The sequence below is a fragment of the Salvia splendens genome, chromosome 3 (assembly GCF_004379255.2).
Source record: "Salvia splendens isolate huo1 chromosome 3, SspV2, whole genome shotgun sequence".
NCBI classification, from domain to species: domain Eukaryota; kingdom Viridiplantae; phylum Streptophyta; class Magnoliopsida; order Lamiales; family Lamiaceae; genus Salvia; species Salvia splendens.
The window spans coordinates 14595235-14617320 of record NC_056034.1 but is presented as its reverse complement, the minus strand read 5'-3'; the positions used below and the strand labels follow the sequence as shown (position 1 = coordinate 14617320).

Below are 22086 nucleotides of genomic sequence, written 5' to 3'. Positions count from 1 at the left end.
TTTAAATAAATTTGATCGGACCTAAAACTATGTCTATTGTTCTATTGGAAAAAATAGTATAACTAACTACACAAATTATTATTACAAGAATTGTTGTTTCTTTTCTATAATAATCTGTAAAGTTCATTTTCCATTTTCATTTTTCATTTATAATTATGAATATTTACTCCATAAATCTAATTTAATGTGGTAATTGGTTTCGAATTTTCCAATCGTGGAAAGGATAGCCCTCAGACGAGTAATTGCGCGGCCCATTGAGCCGCGGCCGCCGGAATTCGATTTTCTTTTCTTTTTTAAATTTATTTTCCTCATTTGTTCTATGTGGAGGTTTATAAATGTGGAGGAAGATGAAGTGAAGAGAGAAACAGAAATTTGGGGAAGATGAAGTGAAGAGAGAGATAGAAATTTGGGGAAGATGAAGTGGAGAGAGTGTGTGTATTAATTTATGTGTTTTAATTTTTTTAAAACACAAAATTGTGTGGGAATAAATTATGTGTTTTAATTTTTTTATAATTAAATTATGTGTATTTTTCTAATTATTATACTCGATAATTTTTATTGTAGACTGAATTAAAATATGTCAACCATTGATAAAATAATGTGATTTGTGGCTTGTATATCAAAGTGTCCTCATCGTGGACACTCTTAGAGCATCTCCAGTGGGCGGATGTCCACATCCACTAGGACATCCCCAAAACACCTCCTGCCACGTCACTAGGACATCCCCTGCACAATCCGCCCTTCCCATCGCCCTTCCCACTAGGACTTCCCGCAATAAAAAAAAATCACAATAATGTAATTACGTAAAAACGGAATTATAATTTTGATACGGAATACGAGAAAGCAAAATATGGGCAAAAATACATAGTCATAAAACATAAAAAAAAACATAGTTAGAAAAAAAAACAAAATACATAGTCATTTAAAAAAAGAAAAATACATAGTCCAATATCCCCTGCTCACTCCGCGCTGTCCTCGTCGCCCGTGCCGCCCCCGTCGCCCGTGCCGGCCCCGTCGTCCCCGCCGCTAATCTCGGCGCCATCATCTCCAATGGGTGGCATCCCCAAATCGCGCCGACATCCATCGATGACATCCTTCAACATCCTCTTGTACACTTCGTCGGCTTCTGGGAGCTCGTGCGAACCAGCACTGCTGCTGTATTCAACGAGCCGTATATATAGAGTTAAAAAAAAAAATTAATTACCGGACGTCCGACCCACTCCACAATGGCGGACGTCCGCCCGCCCGTCGCCCGCATGTCCGAGGACACCCGACGTCCTCACGGGACGTCCGTATCCGACCTTCGACGCCACAATGGCGGACGTTCCGATCGCCCGTCGCGGACGTCCGACCGGACGTCCGCCATTGGAGATGCTCTTAGTTTGGACAGCTTGGTCGGCGGCTTTAGCAGTCCGAAAATGACGTCTCCTACGGACCCAACAACAAAAACTGCGCATTCATGCTTCTCTTTTGACCACACTAATTACATCTATTTTCTCAAGTTTTATCACTCTGATTTGACCTAATATTACAATTCAATAATTTCATATTCTTACATACTTAATTCATCTAGATGAACTGTATATGAATACTAAATCAAATATGGATTTTTTACTAATTGATGTACGTATTTCTTTTGATTAGCGATTATCGTGTTTTTATGAAATTATTAGTACTAAAATTTGATTTATTGTAAAATTACCGTTATATTAATTTTAGCTTTAGGCCATAGTATTTCTATAAGTAGACTCACATTATTGAGTGTAATCACATTTAACTGGATGTTGGCGACAGGAGAGCGTGGTGGGTCATTACAAGCTGGCTAGTATACTATACTACTCCCTTATTTGATGCATGCATTAGTAATTTAGTAGTAAATGTTAAATAAGCAAAAACATCTAATACAAGAAAAATACATAAAACAGATAAGAAACATGATCAGCTAATTAGAAATCTACTATCTAGTGCTAGTGCTTAAATCTTGTAATTCAAGAAATATCATCTCCACCCAAACCAATCCATCTACTGATCTACATTTCCTTCCAAAGCCAGTATTACAAGAACTCCGACACAAACCCAAGTCAGGAATGCAACAAGACTTCCTAAAACGAGCCATCTCAGCTTGTTATCTTGACCTCCTCGTGTAGGCAGCAGTGGCAAGCTGCTGAGGCAGTGTACCAGAGCATGGAGACAACAAAGATGGCTACACCAGAACTTCGAAGAAGAGACACACTTATCATGGGATAAAGGAAAGGAAACAAAAGATAAAAGCAAAATGAGGACCACCTCCACCACCTATCTAATGCAGGCCCTCAGCTTCAATAAAGGAAGATGTTTTAACTATTAATCAGTCACAAGTCACAACCATACCTCATGAAAGGTCCAGCTAAGCAAACATGCGAATTTATGTAACGTATGTACGAAATGTCAACCATGTGTAACGGGAGTGAAATATACATGCTTTCGAATTCATAATGCTGCCTAATCAGCAAATTAGACTGCAAAGGTAGGTGGCAACAGAAAGATATTCGAAACCTTTCATCAAAAGGGTAAGTTGGCATGAAGCTTATTATATGCCCACATATCACATGATTTCCATCACCAATTAAGACACGATAGTGATATTATATAAGCAACTAAGAGAAGTTTTTTTGAAGCAGGAATCAAGGTACTGATGTGAAATGTTTAGCAAATACTATACGTATTTCGTGCAGCAAACATTAGATTATTGCCCAAGATTTTATTTCCATAGCTGAAATCTTAATTATCCATATGATGTGTGGAAACATACAACAATGAAACTACAATTACCAAGAAAAAGGAGCAATGAAACAGAGACTTGAGAAGCAAATTCATCATTGCCACATAAATATAACAATTTGATGACATTATGGGAACAGAGATTTTCTAGCATTCTCATTTATCTCGTTTTGCCTTGCATTATTTTTCAGTAACTTAGTTCTAGGCCTCAAGGGCTTCAAGTAACAAGCTTGGAAACTAACATTAGCTCTCAAAACTTCAATGATCCTCGACGCAATATCAGGGCCATCAGGCTCAAGTACATGTAAACACCTGGCAACCGCCTCCATTGTGCTCACACACCCAGCAAACGGCTCTTTCCTTAGAATCAACTCCGAGTCAAAAATAGTGCCACCATCTGCTGCAGCATCAAAATCTAAACAAACTGGCACAGCAAAGTTGGATATAAATGATAGACTTGCAACCAGCATTTCCTTGGCGTGCTTCCAAGTTCCATCGAAAACAATTAGAACAAGACCCTCCCTGCCTGCATCATCGAGAGAGGAATGCATACGACTGACTTCTCCAAATGGCAGTGCATCTGGACCTGCACACACACTCCCATCAAAACCAGAAAACACTAATACATATTATGTGCATAGCATAGAAAAGCAGTAAAAAACAAATCCCCCCCCCCCCCCCCCCCAAAAAAATAAAAATTCAAGCATTATGGCTTATATCATTCAAGCTATAATCTTGCATGAAAAATTTCAAATTCTTAATAAGCAGGAGCTAAAAATAATAAGCAGATGGTGGAGGGTCATTCCACACAAACATAAGTTCTCAAATGGTTTGGTTAAACCTAAAAACAAATTCAAGAATCAAGACGCTTTTTTTTGCCATACTAAATAAATCAAATGCTACATTGTTACATATATACATATCCAATTAGTTATGGCAAAAAACACAGAGAGCAGCTGATAAGATGGTTTTAGGCTTCTCAAGATTGAACAAAACAATGTACAACCATGAAGCACAAGTTACCTACAACATTCAACTGCAGCAGCTCAAACAAGAGAGCAAAAAATAAAGAAAGGAAAAAGCTTTTTTCAGTTTGAGCGGAACTACCATACCAGGGAAGAGATAAACAGCTCGAGGGAGAGGCAAATTAGGGTTTTCTATGGCTTGATCGTGGAGAGAATCCAGAAGCTCCGATTGCCCGTATTTCAGCTTGCGTCCGACGATGATCTCACAGTTCCGGAGGCATTTGGCAAGGATGGGGACGGTGGCAAGCTTGTGGCGGCGCTCGTGGGGGTGGTGGAGGATGACAATCTGCGTGGCCGTGGGGACGGGAGCTGAAGGGAGGGCGTGGCAGAGGCACACGTTTATAGGGCGGCCGCATCCGTCTGTGCACGTCCTTCGCCGGTGAACATCTCCGCCGTCGCCGGCTGAGGAGGAGATTTCTTCAGGCGAGTCCATTGGGCTAGTGTACAGATACACATTAGCGATATGTTAAAAGAAATGATTGGGCTGTTTACTTTACTCGAAACAAAAGCCCATTTACTTGTGATATAAATTGGGGAAAAATACTGTGAGAAGCTGAAGATGGCGACTTTGAATTTGGAATCGTCGTCTTCTTCTTCAACACCAGTTGCTGCCCCTTTGGGAATTGCTCGTTTCCAGCACACTCCTTATTACTGGTAAATTTTGATTACTGTTTTCTACTACTGCTCTCTGAATACTCGTTTGTGCGAATTTACTTCGTGTATGGTGTTCTGGATTATCATTATCGTTACTAGTTGATTGCATTATTCAATATATGTATGTGTAATCAATAAGGAAATGCCAATAAACTGTTTTGATCAGTTTTGATTATGAACTTTATTTTGTATTCATGTCAGTCAGCTTAAGAATTCATCAGATTTTTCTACGAGCTAAAAAACGAATTTTGTGAGTTTTGTTTATTTTTATTTTTATTTTGTCAGTGAAGAGAATATATACTTGCTTTGTAAGAAGCTGAGTGAGGATGGGACAGCTAAACCCGATGGTTCAGACCTCTTCGTAGTTTTCATTTCTAATGAAAAGAATCAGGCAAGTAAATGTTGTTAGATCTTAGACATTGTCTGAAATGGTGGACTACTGAAATTATAGAAGGGCACACTTTGTTTGAGATCTTTGCATTGCTTAATGGGAGAGTTCTTTATCAGATTCCGTTATGGCACCAGAGGGCGAGCCACAGAGCAGATGGGGTGATTCTGTGGGATTATCATGTTATCTGTGTACAAGTAAGAGTCTTGATTCGTGTTATCTTGTGAGGATGGACGAACTGTATGACGAACAATGTAGGTCTTTGTGTGGATAGCTAGATGAATAATTGTTGTCACTTCTTGTTTCTTGGTGTCTGTTACAGAGAAGGAAAGAAACCAGCTTGCCTGATCTGGTGTGGGATTTAGATTCTAATCTTCCTATTCCATCTCCACTACCAACGTACGTAGCAGAAACTATTCGGCCTTCATTTCAGCTGTTTTCTGAGTTCCAGAGGTGAGTTATATGTTTGAATCTGTAACTCTATCGAGTGCATAGAAAGAAGTACAGAATAACAGCATAACTGGGTGTTCATTTCTCTTCAAATCACTGCTGGTATATTCGCGAATACAACACAAATTGAGGCCTGTTGTGTCCACAAAAATGCTTTCCAATCCTAGTCTCATTGCATGTTGGGGGTCCTCTGTGAATCTGTGATTGATTGAGAATGCTGCGTTGATAATAATTTCAGGGTTTTCCGGATTGTACATGCTCCGATCTTCTTGAAGTCATTCGCATCAGACAGACGGCACATGAAAGATCCTTCTGGAAACTGGACTGCCACGCCACCTTCATATGATGTAATCACTGCTGAAGGTAGAAGTCCTTCTGACTCAACTTATTTTTAACACTAGTATACCCACAAGTGTACGGGGCTACTGTAGCAAATAGTAAGCAAGAGTATCGTATCACAGAGACAATGAGTGTTAATTTTAGTACCACGAACCAATCTTAACTACTATTTAGAAGAATCGGAAGGCTTTGGTTTTCTAAATCTACTTGAAAGCAGAGCATAAACAATAATTAAAGCAAATAAAAACAACTTAGACAAATAAAAGCAAGAGAAAGGTAACGGATGTAGATCAAGGATGAGGAAGGTAGAATCCTACGGGATCGATAACAACTATCCTATGCCCAACTAATTTCCAAACTATGCCAACAAAGGGTCTCAAGGGTTATTAAGTTATCACTAAAGTAAAACTATATCTTCTCTCGAAGCATATAATTTGTAGATTGCTACCTAGAACCGAAGTCTCCTTCCTAGAATTAAGGCAACAACTCCTAATAGCTCCTAAGATACTTAGCTTCATTCAAAGGCTCAAATCTCTCGATTATATTGGCAAAGACGTCAATTTCTTTTTTCAAATTAAACTACTCACTCCTCAGTTCTTGTAGTAAAATCCACATGCATTTATAAGGTGATCAGTCAAATAAATGTATAGGCACAGAAGAAATCAAAATAACCACATGAGCCAAGGCATAGAAAAAGGAAATAAATTAAACATAAGAATCATTGTATCTCCCCGTAGAACTCTGCGGAGGGTTTAGCTACTCATGTTCATCACAAAAGTCAAAGAAATATTCAAAGAAATATTCAAGAACATTGTTTGAACAAAAATAAAACAAAAATATGAACTCCTGGAATTGGATTGGGCGGATTGGAGGTCTCGTCTTCAATCTTGCGATGAATACTCGTCCTCGGCTCGTTCTTCTCTTCTTCCTAGGCGGAAAACTGTGATTTTTGGGGTTGGAGGCGTAAAAGTTGTGTTGGGAGGCGTTTCCTAAGCATATACTATATACTTAGGGTTGACTTTGGGCGCGAAATAAGCTGTCCGACGAAGCTGGCGGGTCGCCAGGTTCGGTGTGTCGAAGCTGGCGAGTGGCCAGCTGCCTACGGCGTTTTTCCTTTGCGATACTGGCGGGTTGCCAGGTTCGTTTGCACGCGAACCTGGCTGGTCGCTAGCTATGCCACAGCTCCGTGCAGTCTCTGTAAAACGGCCATAACTTCTTCTACCGAACTCCGATTGAGATGTTTAAGATATCCACGCGAAGATCTTTCAAAGACGAAGAGAATGATATGCATTATGGGCTAATCGGACCTCAAAATCTCCAGAAAAACTGTCTTGAACCAAAGTTGTTGCACATTCACATATATTGTACATTTTTCTACACATTCTTGACATAATGGTCAAAATACCAACATAGTAGAGAAGTAGCTATAACCATACCTCAAAGTACACAATATATGATCAAAACCAAGTAAAAATACTCTCTAAAACCATGCAAAAACCAAGTGAATCACCTTCATAGCCTTTTGCTTCCAAAGTCAATTATTTATAACCATGGACATAAGATGGCACCATTATCTAAATGTGATAAACTGAAGAAGTTGCTTTATGACATTATTCTGATTTCTAATTGTTCAAGAACAGGTGAATAACCGTAATCATATTCACAATGGTTGAAAATGAACATAATCCCATGGAAAACAAGACCTTCCCCTGAACTTAAGCAGAGTCGAAGCAATTTAATGCGTGTATTTCCTACCCTAAGTGAAGGGTAGTTTCTTGCAGTGAACATGCTCAATTCTTCTGCAATGGTATCCTTAACTGTCTTTGTCTGTGACAGATGGAACGGCCCACAACTTGAACGAGTACATGGCAATGTCCTCTCTTGATGTCGTAAAGAGCATAGGAGCTGATGCAGTCGACACAGCCTTGACCCAAAAACTTGGAGTGCTAGTTGGGGAGAGTAAACTTGAGGAATTTTTTTCTCAGATTCCATTGTAATTGGTGAAATCATTTTAGACTTGTGTGAAGTAGATTGTTGTGTAACTTGTATGGGTTCAATACCTAATGGTGAGGTGAAATTTGACACGCTGTTGGATGACTGTAGCAACAACCAGCAAATGTTTCTATATTAAGTTTGTATGAAAAATTGAAAATTGCTGTATTTTCGTCCAAATTTGAATCATATGTGAAAATTGTTAATGCTGCTGCTTTACATAAGTTGTGAGGGAAGGAAACATACACATACATTGTTTCCTCAACAGATGAGCCTATTTTTTGACAACTGCAGAACTAATTCAAAACATCACACAGCATACAGTCGAACGAACCCAAATGGGTTTTATTTGTTGATTAGACCGGCAGCGGCCCATTGCCTGCAATTTGAAATCATGACTTTGACCCCAATATATAAAAGCTATTCATCTTCTACTTATGGATATTGGTATTGGGATCAATTTTACTACATCTTGTTTTTACTTGTGTGGATTTGCTTAAATTAAGTCGTGCAATTTTAGGTGGTTGTTTTGTAAAGTTATGATGGTAATCATGGTTGGTTAATCAAAGATTATTACAAACTTTAAAAATGTTACTGCTGTTGCTAGTGCTCGTAGACATTTCTAACAAGTGGCCTGAAATAAAATTGACAAGTAGCTAAATTAAAATTAAACTTGTTTTAAAAACAACTCGTGAAACTGAAGCTGAGCCAAGTGTATCTGTGTATTGAACAACTATGTTACATGTTCGACTCACTAAAAAAAAGGATTTCATCAAGATATCAAGTTATGGTGGAAAATAAATCATGCATTCATCAATAAAACAAAAGATTAAAGTATTCTGGGACCCAAAAGATATCAAGCCTGTTGAAGGAGGGTCACAAGAATAAGCACCCGTAGTCCCTCTCTCATCCACACTTTCTTGCATCTGCAATTCGATGTAATCCAGCTCAACCAATCAGAGCGCGAGGAGCTTCATCATAAATGCTCTACAAGATAAACAAAGTACAAGTAAGCCAACCCCCCTCATAGCATCAACAATGGCGTCCGTCCCAGCGGAATTTCGACCGATATGCCGGAATTCCGCGGCGGACGTCCGCCATTGTGCATGGTAGGCACGGATACGGAATTCCGCCGAGGACAACGCAGTTCTGCAGCGTTTAAGCGGAATTCCGTCGCGATGCCGCGCGGACGTCCGGCATTGCGTTGACTCCCACGGACGTCCGCGCGGAATTCCCGTTTATTGCATTAAATGTTTTTTTTTAAATTTCTATAAATACGCCCCGTTGAACTTCATTTCATTCGCACCACTTGTATTAACGAGTATCTCTCTCTCTAAAAATACATTTATTTCGAAGAGCAATGGAGCACCACGATAGCAATTCTCCCACTAGCGAGTCACTGGTGCCTTATTTTCCCTTCGGCGGGAGTGCCGGAATGCCGGGGATGATGCCCCAATCTCAAATGCCATCGGGATGATGCCCGGGTACTACAACATGTACACACAGTAGTATGAGATGATGCCCCAGATGCCCGGGGCGAGTGCCAAAATGCCGGGGATGATGCCTCCAGTTCAAACCGCCAGGGGGGGGGAAGCCTCACAACGGAGAGCAATGCCGGAAACAGTGGGATCGGCTAAAGAGGCAGCTCAACCGATTTGACGGCATTTACACAAACAACCTCCGCTCGGCAACCAGCAGCATGTTTGCCGAGGATGTGAAGCTCCTGTCTCATCAGCAGTTCCCCGATACTCAGTTGGGCTTCGGGGAATTCAAATATTGGGCGGTGTATCTTGTGGTGCAGTCTTCGGCCAAGTTCACTGCGGGTGTTGAATCTGGCTGGCCGAAGCGGACGAAGATCAGCGACTCCGGAGAGTACAGTAGCAGTGCCGGTTCCACGGAACTCCCCCCGCCGAGGCAGAGTTCCCTACACCCACATCGTCGGCCCGCCGCCGGCGCCTGGTTGGGCAAAAGTCCGCGGCGCGGATGGCGAGGGGAAGCACCAGCGGATCCGTCGAGGCCCAATCGGCAGCATCCGCCCAAAACAATCCCGAGAACCTCTCATTCGCCCGCATCGCGGCACATGAAACCTTGTTACGTGCAATGGTTGAATGACGCCAATCGACCGACCCCATTACAAGCGGTCGCTTAAACCCCTCATCAACAGTATGCAACGCGATTTGGGGTTCGGAGACATGTCGGACGGTGACGGCGAGGGGGACGGCGGCGGCGGGGACGGCGACAGGGAATCCGAGGAGTGAGAAGCCGGTTTTTATTTTAATAATGTAATTTTTTTAGTAATTATGTATTTTTTATAATGAAGTATGTTTTTTTTAAAATAAAGTAGTTGCATTTTCTCCGTATTCGTGTCGATTATTTAATTCCGTAAATTTCTTACTTCCGGAAATTGTTTAATTTGTGAATTTGTTAATTTTTTTAATTGTGGGAAGTACTTCGGGATATCCTTGGGGATGTCCGCCACTGTGCAGTGGGAATTCCTTATGACGGGACAGTGCAGTGAGAAGTCCGTATGACGTGGCAGAAGGTGTTTTTGAGAATTCCGCAGGGAATTCCGCGCCAGTGCTGATGCTATTAAACGTGTCCCTCTTCTCACCATCAACTCAAAAACTACCACAATTTTATAAAAAGCTAACCACACTCCCTCCCCCAAGAGAAAGGGAGAGTTTGAGAAACAAATTAACACCACAAATTCTTGAATTTCGTTCAAGATTTCCATTCCGCACTCCGTTTTTTCCAATCAATTCTCCTCCTTCAAGAACAACTAACATATATATATATATATACACACACAATTTCCCCATTGTTTTCTCCCACTGTTAATACAATCAAGACTCCATTTTTATCAGTCTCTTCAATCAAGAAACACAGTGCTCTGTTTCCTGCAGCAATGGCGTCTTCTTTGGTTTCATCGCCATTCACACTCCCAAACTCCAAAGCAGTAAAGGTCCCATCCCTCTTACAAAAGCACTACCTCCTCCACTCCTTCCTCCCCAAGAGAAGCGCCACCAAAACCAACCAGAAATTCAAATGCGCCGCCATTGGCAACGGCCTCTTCACACAGACCACGCAGGAAGTCCGCAGAATCGTGCCTGAGAAATCGAACCTCACCACCGTCAAGGTCGTGTATGTTGTCCTCGAGGCTCAGTACCAATCCTCCCTCACAGCAGCAGTGCAATCCCTCAACAAGAGCAACCAGTACGCCTCCTTCGAGCTCGTGGGCTACCTCGTCGAGGAGCTCAGAGACGTGAACAACTACAACAGCTTCTGCAAGGACCTTGAAGATGCCAACATCTTCATCGGATCACTCATCTTCGTGGAGGAGCTCGCATTGAAGGTGAAGGCTGCTGTGGAGAAGGAGAGAGACAGGCTCGATGCTGTGCTTGTCTTCCCATCAATGCCTGAGGTCATGAGGCTGAACAAGCTCGGATCTTTCAGTATGTCTCAGCTCGGGCAATCGAAAAGCCCCTTCTTCCAGCTCTTCAAGAAGAAGGGCAAATCGAATGCAGGCTTTGCTGATAGCATGTTGAAGCTTGTCAGAACTTTGCCTAAGGTCTTGAAGTATCTGCCTAGTGATAAGGCTCAAGATGCAAGGCTGTATATTCTCAGCCTGCAGTTTTGGCTCGGGGGATCACCAGATAATTTGGTGAACTTCTTGAAGATGATCTCGGGCTCATATGTGCCGGCCTTGAAAGGGGCGAATATCGGGTATTCGGATCCTGTTCTGTACTTGGATAGTGGGATTTGGCACCCATTGGCTCCTTGTATGTATGATGATGTGAAGGAGTATTTGAATTGGTATGCAACGAGAAGAGATGCTAATGAGCAGCTCAAGAGCAAGAATGCACCTGTGATTGGGCTGGTTTTGCAGAGGAGTCACATTGTGACTGGTGATGAGAGCCACTATGTGGCTGTGATCATGGAGCTTGAGGCTAGGGGAGCCAAGGTGATACCGATCTTCGCTGGGGGGCTCGACTTCTCTGGGCCTGTGGAGAGGTACTTCATTGATCCGGTGACCAAGAAGCCAATGGTCAACTCGGTTGTGTCGCTTACTGGCTTTGCTCTTGTTGGGGGGCCTGCCAGGCAGGACCACCCGAGGGCCGTGGAGGCCTTGATGAAGCTCAACGTGCCTTACATTGTGGCGTTGCCGTTGGTGTTCCAGACGACGGAGGAGTGGCTCAACAGCACCCTGGGGCTGCACCCTATTCAGGTGGCTCTGCAGGTAGCTCTCCCTGAGCTTGATGGTGGCATGGAGCCTATTGTTTTCTCGGGCCGGGATCCGAGGACAGGGAAATCACATGCTCTTCATAAGAGAGTGGAGCAGCTGTGCACCAGAGCTATCAGATGGGCTGAGCTCAAGAGGAAAACAAAGGTACCTACTGATTTTATTTTATATGCTACTCACTAAAATACTAAGTAGTACTAGTAGTAGTAGTATTTTTCTTATAAATTTGTATTGCTTGCTGTCATGTGCAATACTAGTAGAATAAGGTGATCAAAGTAGTTTGTTCATAGAACCTCAACAAATTAGGCCTTGTGTATCAATCAGCATAGTTTACTTATCTCTTTCTTGAGTAGTTTGGAGAGAGAGAGAGAGATGCTGGCTCTATTATTGAGCTTAAGATGCTCATCATAATATTGATCACGATATCTGTTTTGTAGGCAGAAAAGAGGCTGGCAATCACTGTATTCAGCTTCCCACCAGACAAAGGCAATGTAGGAACTGCAGCCTACTTGAATGTCTTCACTTCCATCTACTCTGTGCTCAAAGAGCTCAAGAGAGACGGCTACAATGTCGACGGCCTTCCAGAGACTTCCGAAGCCTTGATCGAGGAGATCATCCACGACAAGGAGGCGCAGTTCAACAGCCCCAACCTCAACGTGGTCTACAAGATGGGTGTCCGTGAGTACCAGAAGCTGACTCCGTATGCCACTGCCCTCGAGGAGAACTGGGGGAAGCCCCCCGGTAACCTAAACTCGGACGGGGAGAACCTCCTTGTCTATGGAAAGCAGTACGGAAACGTCTTCATTGGTGTGCAGCCAACCTTCGGCTATGAGGGAGACCCCATGCGCCTCCTCTTCTCCAAATCCGCCAGCCCCCACCATGGATTCGCTGCATACTATTCGTATGTGGAGAGGATCTTCAAGGCGGACGCGGTCCTCCACTTTGGCACCCACGGGTCTCTTGAGTTCATGCCCGGGAAGCAAGTAGGCATGAGTGATGCCTGCTACCCGGACAGCCTCATCGGGAACATCCCTAACATCTACTACTATGCTGCCAACAACCCATCTGAGGCTACAGTGGCCAAGAGGCGTAGTTATGCAAACACCATCAGTTACCTGACCCCTCCTGCCGAAAATGCTGGCCTCTACAAAGGGCTCAAGCAGCTCAGTGAGCTGATCTCGTCGTACCAGTCTCTTAAGGACTCGGGCCGTGGCCAGCAGATTGTGAGCTCCATCATCAGCACTGCCAAGCAGTGCAATCTTGACAAGGACGTGGATCTACCCGAGGAGGGAGTCGAGCTTGCTCAGAAAGAGCGTGATCTTGTCGTAGGAAAGGTGTATGCAAAGATCATGGAGATTGAATCAAGGCTGCTACCCTGTGGCCTTCATGTCATTGGTGAGCCTCCAACTGCAATGGAGGCTGTGGCAACACTAGCTAACATTGCTTCATTGGACCGAGCAGAGGAGGAGATTACATCTCTCCCGTCTATATTGGCTCAGACTGTGGGAAGAGATATCGAAGATATCTACAGAGGAAGCGACAAGGGAGTCCTACGCGATGTGGAGCTCCTCCGGCAGATCACTGAGACGTCACGTGGGGCAATCACTGCATTTGTGGAGAGATCCACCAACAGCAAAGGCCAGGTTGTCGAGGTAGCTGATAAGCTGACGTCAATCCTTGGCTTTGGTGTGAATGAGCCATGGATTCAATACTTATCAAACACCAAGTTTTACAGGGCAGACAGAGAGAAGCTGAGAGTGTTATTCCAGTTCTTGGGAGAATGCTTGAGGCTGATTGTGGCGGACAACGAGGTTGGGAGCTTGAAGCAAGCGCTGGAAGGGAAGTATGTGGAGCCCGGGCCAGGTGGGGACCCCATCAGAAACCCGAAGGTGTTGCCTACAGGGAAGAACATCCACGCCTTGGACCCACAGTCCATCCCAACCACTGCAGCTATGCAGAGCGCTAAGGTCGTCGTGGACAGGCTGCTCGAGAGGCAGAAGATTGACAATGGAGGGAAGTATCCGGAGACGGTTGCTTTGGTGCTATGGGGGACTGATAACATCAAGACATATGGTGAATCTCTGGCTCAGGTTCTTTGGATGATTGGAGTCACACCAGTGACTGATGGGCTTGGACGTGTGAACCGTGTGGAGATAGTCAGCCTTGAGGAGCTCGGGAGGCCTAGGGTTGATGTCGTTGTCAACTGCTCCGGTGTCTTCAGAGACCTCTTCATCAACCAGGTATCCAAGAGTCTAAAATTTGCTGTGTAATCGATCACACTACACGACCTGATTTGCTAACAAGGCTTTACATTTTGTAGATGAATCTTCTCGACCGGGCAGTGAAGATGGTGGCGGAGCTGGATGAGCCAGTGGAACAGAACTACGTGAGGAAGCATGCGCTGGAGCAGGCCAAGGAGCTGGGAGTTGAGGTGAGGGAGGCTGCGTCGCGCATCTTCTCAAACGCCTCCGGCTCCTACTCCTCCAACATCAACCTTGCCGTCGAGAACTCCTCGTGGAATGACGAGAAGCAGCTGCAGGATATGTACCTGAGCCGGAAGTCGTTCGCCTTTGACAGTGACGCCCCCGGTGTGGGCATGACTGAGAAGCGTAAGATCTTCGAGATGGCTCTCAGCACGGCCGACGCCACCTTCCAGAACCTCGACTCCTCGGAGATCTCCCTCACCGACGTTAGCCACTACTTTGATTCGGACCCCACGAACCTCGTGCAGAACCTCCGGAAAGACGGCAAGAAGCCGAGTGCATACATTGCAGACACCACCACAGCCAATGCACAGGTAATAGCTAGTTTCCATTTGCTCTAACCATAACCATGAAAACTGTCTCTATTTTGGCTGAGCTGGCTTGGCGTGGTGATGGTGCAGGTACGTACACTGTCGGAGACTGTGAGGCTGGACGCGAGGACGAAACTGCTGAACCCCAAGTGGTATGAGGGGATGCTGTCGAGCGGGTACGAGGGGGTCCGGGAGATTGAGAAGCGGCTGACCAACACTGTAGGGTGGAGTGCAACATCGGGTCAAGTCGACAACTGGGTGTATGAGGAGGCGAACACGACGTTTATCCAAGACGAGGAGATGCTGAACAGGCTGATGAGCACCAACCCCAACTCCTTCAGGAAGCTGCTGCAAACTTTCTTGGAGGCCAACGGGAGAGGATACTGGGAGACCTCTGAAGAGAACATTGAGAGGTTAAGGCAGCTTTACTCCGAAGTTGAAGACAAGATTGAAGGAATTGATCGTTGAGATTTACATTCAAAACAAAACTGTTACTCTCCACTGCAAATAACATTAGGCTCTTCTGTCTGCTTGAATTCTTTTGCCAATTGCCCGCATTGTATTGATTTTCCACAGGGTTGTTGGTTTGCTTCTTTGTAGCAATGTCAAGATACTGATTTCACATAAATTTTCAACTTTATCAAACAAGCATTTGCTGCATGACTCTAATCATTTTGGAGACCAAAATTAAAAAATTTGATGGAAGCAACATGTAATATGTTATAAGAATGAACATTAAATCGAATGTACACATTACATTTTCCAAGAAAACATACCAAAGCAAAACTAACTGTTTCTAGGCAAGATCTACACCTAAGCAATGCTTCCAAAATAAAAAATCTACAAAGGAAGCCTTCTTCCTCCTGAAAGAATATTAGTACAAACAAAAACTTTGTGTAGTATGTATTTATTGTCGATGAAACTGAATACATAATAGCAGGAAAAAAGTCTAACTTTATTTTCGACATCAGACGAGCTCCATCAACAGAGGATCCCCGGCTGCCATGATTCTGATCAGCTTGATGAAGTCGTGCTCGCTCGTCACACTCCAGGGGTGAATGGCAGGGGCTTCGGGAGAGTAGAACAACGTCGAGTTGCTCTGTAGCTTCTGCTTATACTTCATTGAGTTGAGCACCGAGTCAAAGTTTTCAGGTGTATCCATTGCTGAAAAGAACATTGGTATAGCAACTTTGTGATGGACGTCCATCTCGTCCACGAGACTGACAAGATCAGTGAAGTCAGCAACAAAACGTCGAGGGATGTAGAATACTTCCGAATTGCAGATTACGAGGTTTTGGTGATCTTTTACACTCTCTTTATAATTGACTTGAAGATGAGCAGGCATTGCAGCAACCACTTTCTTCACCATATCAGCTTGCTTCACAAACCAATCCGAGTTCCCAGAAACCGAGACAGTTGTCCACGACTTGGACACCTAAACACATCCATTAATATAAGATGGGGCGAGATCACCAGTTTTTCTAAGTCAATCAATGTGTACTTGAGTGAAAAATCAAATATTTACCTTGTTTGTGATCCAGAGCTTAGACTTGTCAGCTTGGAGCAAGTTCCAGTAATTAAGAATGGTATCATCGTGCAGAAACAGAAAGCCGTCTGCACTGGAGTATCTGTCGAAAACCTTTGGCAAATACCTGAAAACAATAGAGAGATTATCTAAATGAGAACTAAGAAGATCACAAGCTTCCCTCATTCACCAATAACTAAAAGCGTACAAAATGTAAGCTAAAAAATGGTGAATGTTGCCAAATGTTGCTTTGTACTGAGTTTAGTGAGCTTAAGATTTTTTGCCCTCTACTTCAGCAAAGAAAAAGTCAACAAAAGAAAGCCTCGTAGCCTACAATGAGAAGTTTGACAAGACTAGTTCTAGACGAGCTGTTTCTTAACCAAGTTGCGGCCCTTTGCACGTGTAGTGGTATATGATGTCCATTTACATACAAATTAAGGGGGAAAGAGTAACAAAAGTGGAGTACATAATAGAGAGGAAATCAGAGTTCAGAATCACATACTTGTAAACATAGTCCAATTGGCCTTCTTCCACGGCAAGATCTGTATTTTTCTCCTTAGATAATATAATAACTGTTTTGAATATCCTGCCATATAGTAACCTCCATTCCAATGCAGTACGCTCAACAGGTCCGCTGCAGAACATCACGAGCACTACATTCCCAAAATACTTCCTCCAATGAATCAAGTTCCCGATTTCATAATTCACTGTTCCGATCTCCTCAACTCCAAGATGCACAGATGGTAACTTTTGAGGAACAAACTCCTTCCGGTCGCCATGACCAATGGTTGCCCTTGGCCGGTCTAATTCGAGCGTCATCAGACGAGGCTGCTGGTAACCGACAGCAAGAAGATCCTGAAGCCAAGCAGCAGTGAAATGCAGGTCCTTTTCCGTCCAAAAGCCTTCCTCGGCCATAACGTAACTCAACTCCAAGATTTTCTCAAACAGACTATGCTTACTAGATCTCCACGCCACCAAGAAATTGATCAGACGCCCCACGTTCACATGAAGATCTTTCTCCTCTGAAAAAGGGTATGCTTCAACTTTGTCATACCGATGTACAGTGGGTGGATATACCACAACGTATCCACCGAGCTCCCACAAAAGTCTCTGCGCCCAATACCCCCTCAAGACATCAGAGGCCATTGTGCTAACCGACACAGGAAGCATCAAACCCCAAAATGCAGACGAATGGAATATCGTGTTAAATGAATTGACAGGCACCATTGTGCCCTGAGGGAATGCCACTTTAGGGGCACGGTCATCAAACCTAATGTCAAACGCCTCCAATGAAGCCTTCCTAGTGAAGTAAAATACAGAATCGACATCAGGTAGCCCATTGGAAATACCCTGTTGTATAAACTGTTTCCCCCCAAAGACCTCTGTGTAGAACTCCTCGTGGCCAATATCACCCACATTTTCCAACGGTAACCCCCTCGGCCAAACAGATCGCTGCCCAAAATGTATATAAGGGTTCACAACGGTCCTATTGGGATTCTCATGACTATATTGCAAAATAACCTCTTGTCTAGCACCCTCACCAACCAACTCGACATCAAAATGCTTTCCTATATCATCATCTATCACGTTGCCTCTATCATCAACATCATAGATCTTTTGAGCACCGTGTTGGATGGAAAATAAGTAACCCACAGTTTTACGAACATATGAATCGTAAGGCAAGTAATCAACCACTCTGAACCCCAATTGAGCTTGCGTTTCCAATGATAAATAAATCGCCCCTGTTGAAGCAACAGAATACAGCTCAATATCCTAAAAGATTCGATCTAGCGATATTAACTTACAAATCTAAATCATAACACACATTCACACAGATAGAAAGCATCAATGACATACATCTAGAACTTAACAAAGCAAATCCAACTAGCTCAATTTCAACTACTAATTTAAGCTGAGAATTATAACACATACACAGAGAAAAAGGATCAATGCCATCTAAAACTTAACAAGGAAACACTTGGGAACTGAAATAGCAAATCCAGCTCAAATCAGTAACATAAGCTGAGAATTGAATGCAATACCTTTCAATTCCCAATCTTTGGGAGTCCTAGAATTCCCGATGGCAAGAATTTGCCATCCTTTAATCCTAGCCATTCTCTTCAAAGAATCAGAAGGGTAATCCGCTACAGAGACAACGATCCATTTCTCCGATCGAAAGTTAGCAAACGGCGTCGATTTGTCAACAATGCGGTCGATAGAGTTCCAATTAATATTCGGAAACTTGGGATGAATCGTGCGGGACTGCGTGGACTGGAGGCAGAGCAGCGCCGCGGCGTCACCACCGGCGGTGGAGTAGTTGCGGAGGAAGAAGAGGGCGGCGACGGTGGCGATGAGGAGGAGAATCGTGACGATCTTGTAGAGATTCTCGGAGGCCCACGTGGATAGATCGAGATTCTTGGACGTAATGGAAAAGGGTTTGCGACGATTGTGGAGTTTTGGCGAATCAGAAGTGGGCAAAATGCGATCTTGGACTAGCATATTTTCGGGGGTTCAATCAATTCGAGTGTAAGTTGAATTTTGAAACCCCCACCAAGAAACCAAGAGACAGCACGCACTAGCAAGAAGGGAAATGGTGTGGCGGTGAGGGAGGCGCGGAAAAAGAAAAAAGTTTGAGTCTTGGGAAATTCAGTGTAGCATTGACTACAGTGTGGATTTGTTGTTTGGTCTGAATCTCGTTAAGGGGGTGGGGAGAGCTGCCGACAGAAAAGAGATTTCGGGGTTGGGTTAATTCGGGTGACCTTTCGAAATTTATGATTAATTTTGCTGATCTTTCGGATAGTGGCATGTGTATTTTTCAAAATAAGGGATCTTTGATTTTTTCTCTTTTTTCTATTTTTTTAAATATTATTTCTCTCCAACTATTTATCAATTACTTAAATCACCCCTCAAATATTTTACCTAATTTCTATAAAATCAGTGCCGTCTCTACAACGATTTGTCCTGCCGTTTTTTTATCTTTCTCCTATTAGTCCCTTGGAATAATAATTTTATTCAAGACAATTAGCAATCACCATATACCATCCTTATAGAATCACGACTGTTTTGAGTTGGAGAGACGGAGGCAGAGGCGTCGTGAAGGAGGGTGGAGACAGGTCTGGATTAAGGAAAAGAGGCGATGAAGGCGGTGAAGAGCAGAGGCGCCGTGGAGGGGAGAGGAGAAGCAGGCTTGGAACAAAAAAAGGCGGGTGTTTGGGAGTGATCACAGAAATGGCGTTGATATTGTAGAAATTAGGTAAAATATTTGAGAGGGTGATTTAGACAATTGATAAATGGTTGGAGGAAAATAATATTAAAAAAGAATAGAAAAAGTAGAAGAAATCAAAAATCCTTTATTCTGAAAAATACGCATGTCACCGTCCCAAATTACGAAAGGTCAGCAAAATGAATCCTAAATTTCGAAAGGTCAGCGAAATTAACCCCTTATTCCGAAATCTCTCGACAGAAAAGAGGATAGTGGAGCTGGTTTTGCCTTAAGATTGAATCTAAGACAAGCCGTTGTAACTACAGTTTGGTAAGAAGCAATGATAAAGTACAGGCTGGGTATCGTCACTTGCAAAGTTTCATTTTATTCTTTTTAATATAAACTTTTTGGAATAATTTTAATTGGTTTTGCTATGGTTGGATTTGACGTGGGATGGTGATGTATCAACTAATTATTTGACGAAAGGCCATTGCAAAAAAATACTACTACTAGTATCAATTTTTTGTTAACCTTATCTTATGCCAAGTAAGTTGTACGTATATGATTAGTGGTATTTCAACCAAACCAATACCCTTTTTGTGAATCATTTAAGCAGTGAGATTTGGGTGGGGCGGGGATTGTTAAAAAGATCTGAAGAAGGATGTTTTTTTGTAGTTAGTTGGGTTGCATTAATGTTTTTGCAATTTAGGAAAATTGGATGATAATTAGAGTTCAAAATTCTCGTAACCGAACTTATTATAATGGTAATAGGTTGAGATTTTACTTGAATATGTATAACTGTACATCTAGTTCCATAACAAATTAAAGTCATATATTATCCAACCCTACATTAGGCCAAAAACATGAGCTAAATAGTAAACTCATGTATTAGGTGAAGAGGCCAATTTTGTGTCTTTCGCAATGTTGGATATATATGCATTCTCACTACCACCTTCAGACCACTCGGATGAACCAGCACCCTCCCTCCCTCTGATGTCGACTTCAACAGCCAACACCAGCAGCACTTCCACCACGATCTGCCACTATTGATGAGCAACATAATATTTGGCAATTCACATAACAATCATGAGATATCGAGCAGGTTGAGGTTATAGTGAAAAGCAGGGTGAAGGTGGGGGAACTACAAAAGCCTCTAAACTATAGGAGATATGAAATCCACATTGTCCTAATAATTCATATATTGAGTGAACTTATTTCAAATTTCAAGGTGCCAGTAGAATCTAGATTCTTCACGTACGTTTTTGTGCTTCATTTCAATAAGTGCATTAACGTTACTCTCTCAATGTCAAGGTTTCCTCAAAGTAGAACGTGGGAGAAATGAATTTTTCATAATGCAGTAGTTTCCAGAAAAGATTTAACTCACCACCTTAAATTCGTCGCTAGCCATTTCGTAGAGCTTGATTTAACATCTTGACAAACGACTCAACTCTCAGATCAATTTGACCACGACCCCTACAAACATATAGTAAATATTTTACCTATCACCACTTAGACGAAAATAAAATATATGCACAAACTGTTTATAAACAATGCAATCTTTACCTTGACTCTTGATTGTATAATGAAAAGTACACCTCGGATACCAGTCATTCCTACAGTCACGAAAATGTGAGGGCTAAATTCCACGAATGTACGTCATGGAAGATGATATCCGCCATTTGTACCCGAAAAAAAACATTTCCAGTGATGGGAAAGACGCGTGAGGCTCTCGCGTCTTTGATAAACCAAACACGCGATAGTCTCTTGCGTGTATACAAAACACGCGTTACTCTTATGCGTGTTTTAATTAAACACGCATCAAGCTCATGCGTGTTTGAAAACACCCGATCGGGTGAATTTCCAGTTTCAAAACACTCGGCCGGGTGAAATATTTAAGACATGAGGAGTCCAGAGAGAACACCCGGTCGGGTGATTTTAACTTTCAAATCACCCGGCCGGGTGAAATTCGTGTTTCAAAACACGCAAGAGGCTCACGCGTCTTTCCCATCACTAGAAACATTTTTTTTCCGGGTACAAATGACGGATATTATCTCCCATGACGTACATTCGTGGAATTTACCCAAAATGTGAGCGCTTGTTATGATACAATGGAAGAACATAGAATGCATGAGTTTTTTTATCAACTGTTACCTCCGTCCCACATTAAGTGTCACATGTGGAATTGGTAAAGTAAGAGAAAAGGAAAAAAGTAAGAGATATGACGTGTTAGTAGAATTATTAATATTGTTTAATTGTGTTAGGTAGCAAATGTGTTGTCATTTTTCAAACTTTGTCTATTTTTCGTAGACAAATGTGATATATTTTTCATGGAAGGAGGGAGTATTTTTTTATTAAATGAGTATCTAATTAATTGCTTCTATTACATCTATAGATATTCTTATACTACCTACATATTTTAAAATTAAAAACCTTTGAAACTACAAGTGTTTTAATGCATAATTGGTAAAGGAAGAGGGATGAAGAGAAAAATTGGTAAAGTAATAGGGGGGAGAGAAAAATTGGTAAAGTAAGATAAAAGAAGAGAAAAAGTAATGGAATTAATATTAGTGATTGTGGGGTCCACTTTATTGTAGTGATATAAGTGGTAAATAAATTGATGTATAAGGGTTTAAAGATTTCCTAAAATAGAAAGTTTGAAAGTTTCTATTTTTAGAGACGTCTTAAATGGAAAGAGTTGTTATTTTTAAAATACGGGA

At 42.5% G+C, this 22086-nt stretch overlaps 4 protein-coding genes across 4 annotated transcripts; 2 read left to right on the top strand and 2 right to left on the bottom strand.

The window, feature by feature from the left end:
* Window positions 1–2839: 2839 nt before the first annotated feature.
* LOC121795135 (tRNA-uridine aminocarboxypropyltransferase 2-like) lies at window positions 2840–4218 on the bottom strand. The gene is made up of 2 exons (XM_042193586.1): window positions 3873–4218; window positions 2840–3346 (listed from the first exon to the last, which is right to left on the bottom strand). The coding sequence occupies exons 1-2, from the start codon at window positions 4216–4218 to the stop codon at window positions 2889–2891; spliced, it is 804 nt and encodes a 267-aa protein (XP_042049520.1). The 3' UTR covers window positions 2840–2888.
* Window positions 4219–4298: 80 nt separating this feature from the next.
* LOC121795142 (protein N-terminal glutamine amidohydrolase-like) lies at window positions 4299–7814 on the top strand. Its single transcript, XM_042193599.1, has 6 exons — window positions 4299–4439; window positions 4725–4830; window positions 4947–5024; window positions 5150–5280; window positions 5516–5640; window positions 7453–7814. Exons 1-6 carry the CDS (start codon window positions 4345–4347, stop codon window positions 7611–7613), a joined length of 696 nt encoding a protein of 231 aa, XP_042049533.1. The 5' UTR covers window positions 4299–4344; the 3' UTR covers window positions 7614–7814.
* Window positions 7815–10243: 2429 nt separating this feature from the next.
* LOC121795088 (magnesium-chelatase subunit ChlH, chloroplastic) lies at window positions 10244–15302 on the top strand. The gene is made up of 4 exons (XM_042193524.1): window positions 10244–11995; window positions 12286–14088; window positions 14169–14645; window positions 14733–15302. The coding sequence occupies exons 1-4, from the start codon at window positions 10514–10516 to the stop codon at window positions 15108–15110; spliced, it is 4140 nt and encodes a 1379-aa protein (XP_042049458.1). The 5' UTR covers window positions 10244–10513; the 3' UTR covers window positions 15111–15302.
* A 53-nt stretch (window positions 15303–15355) lies between these two features.
* On the bottom strand, window positions 15356–18923 carry LOC121795095 (probable glycosyltransferase STELLO1). The gene is made up of 4 exons (XM_042193540.1): window positions 18210–18923; window positions 16670–17909; window positions 16168–16294; window positions 15356–16077 (listed from the first exon to the last, which is right to left on the bottom strand). Exons 1-4 carry the CDS (start codon window positions 18664–18666, stop codon window positions 15610–15612), a joined length of 2292 nt encoding a protein of 763 aa, XP_042049474.1. The 5' UTR covers window positions 18667–18923; the 3' UTR covers window positions 15356–15609.
* Window positions 18924–22086: the final 3163 nt, after the last annotated feature.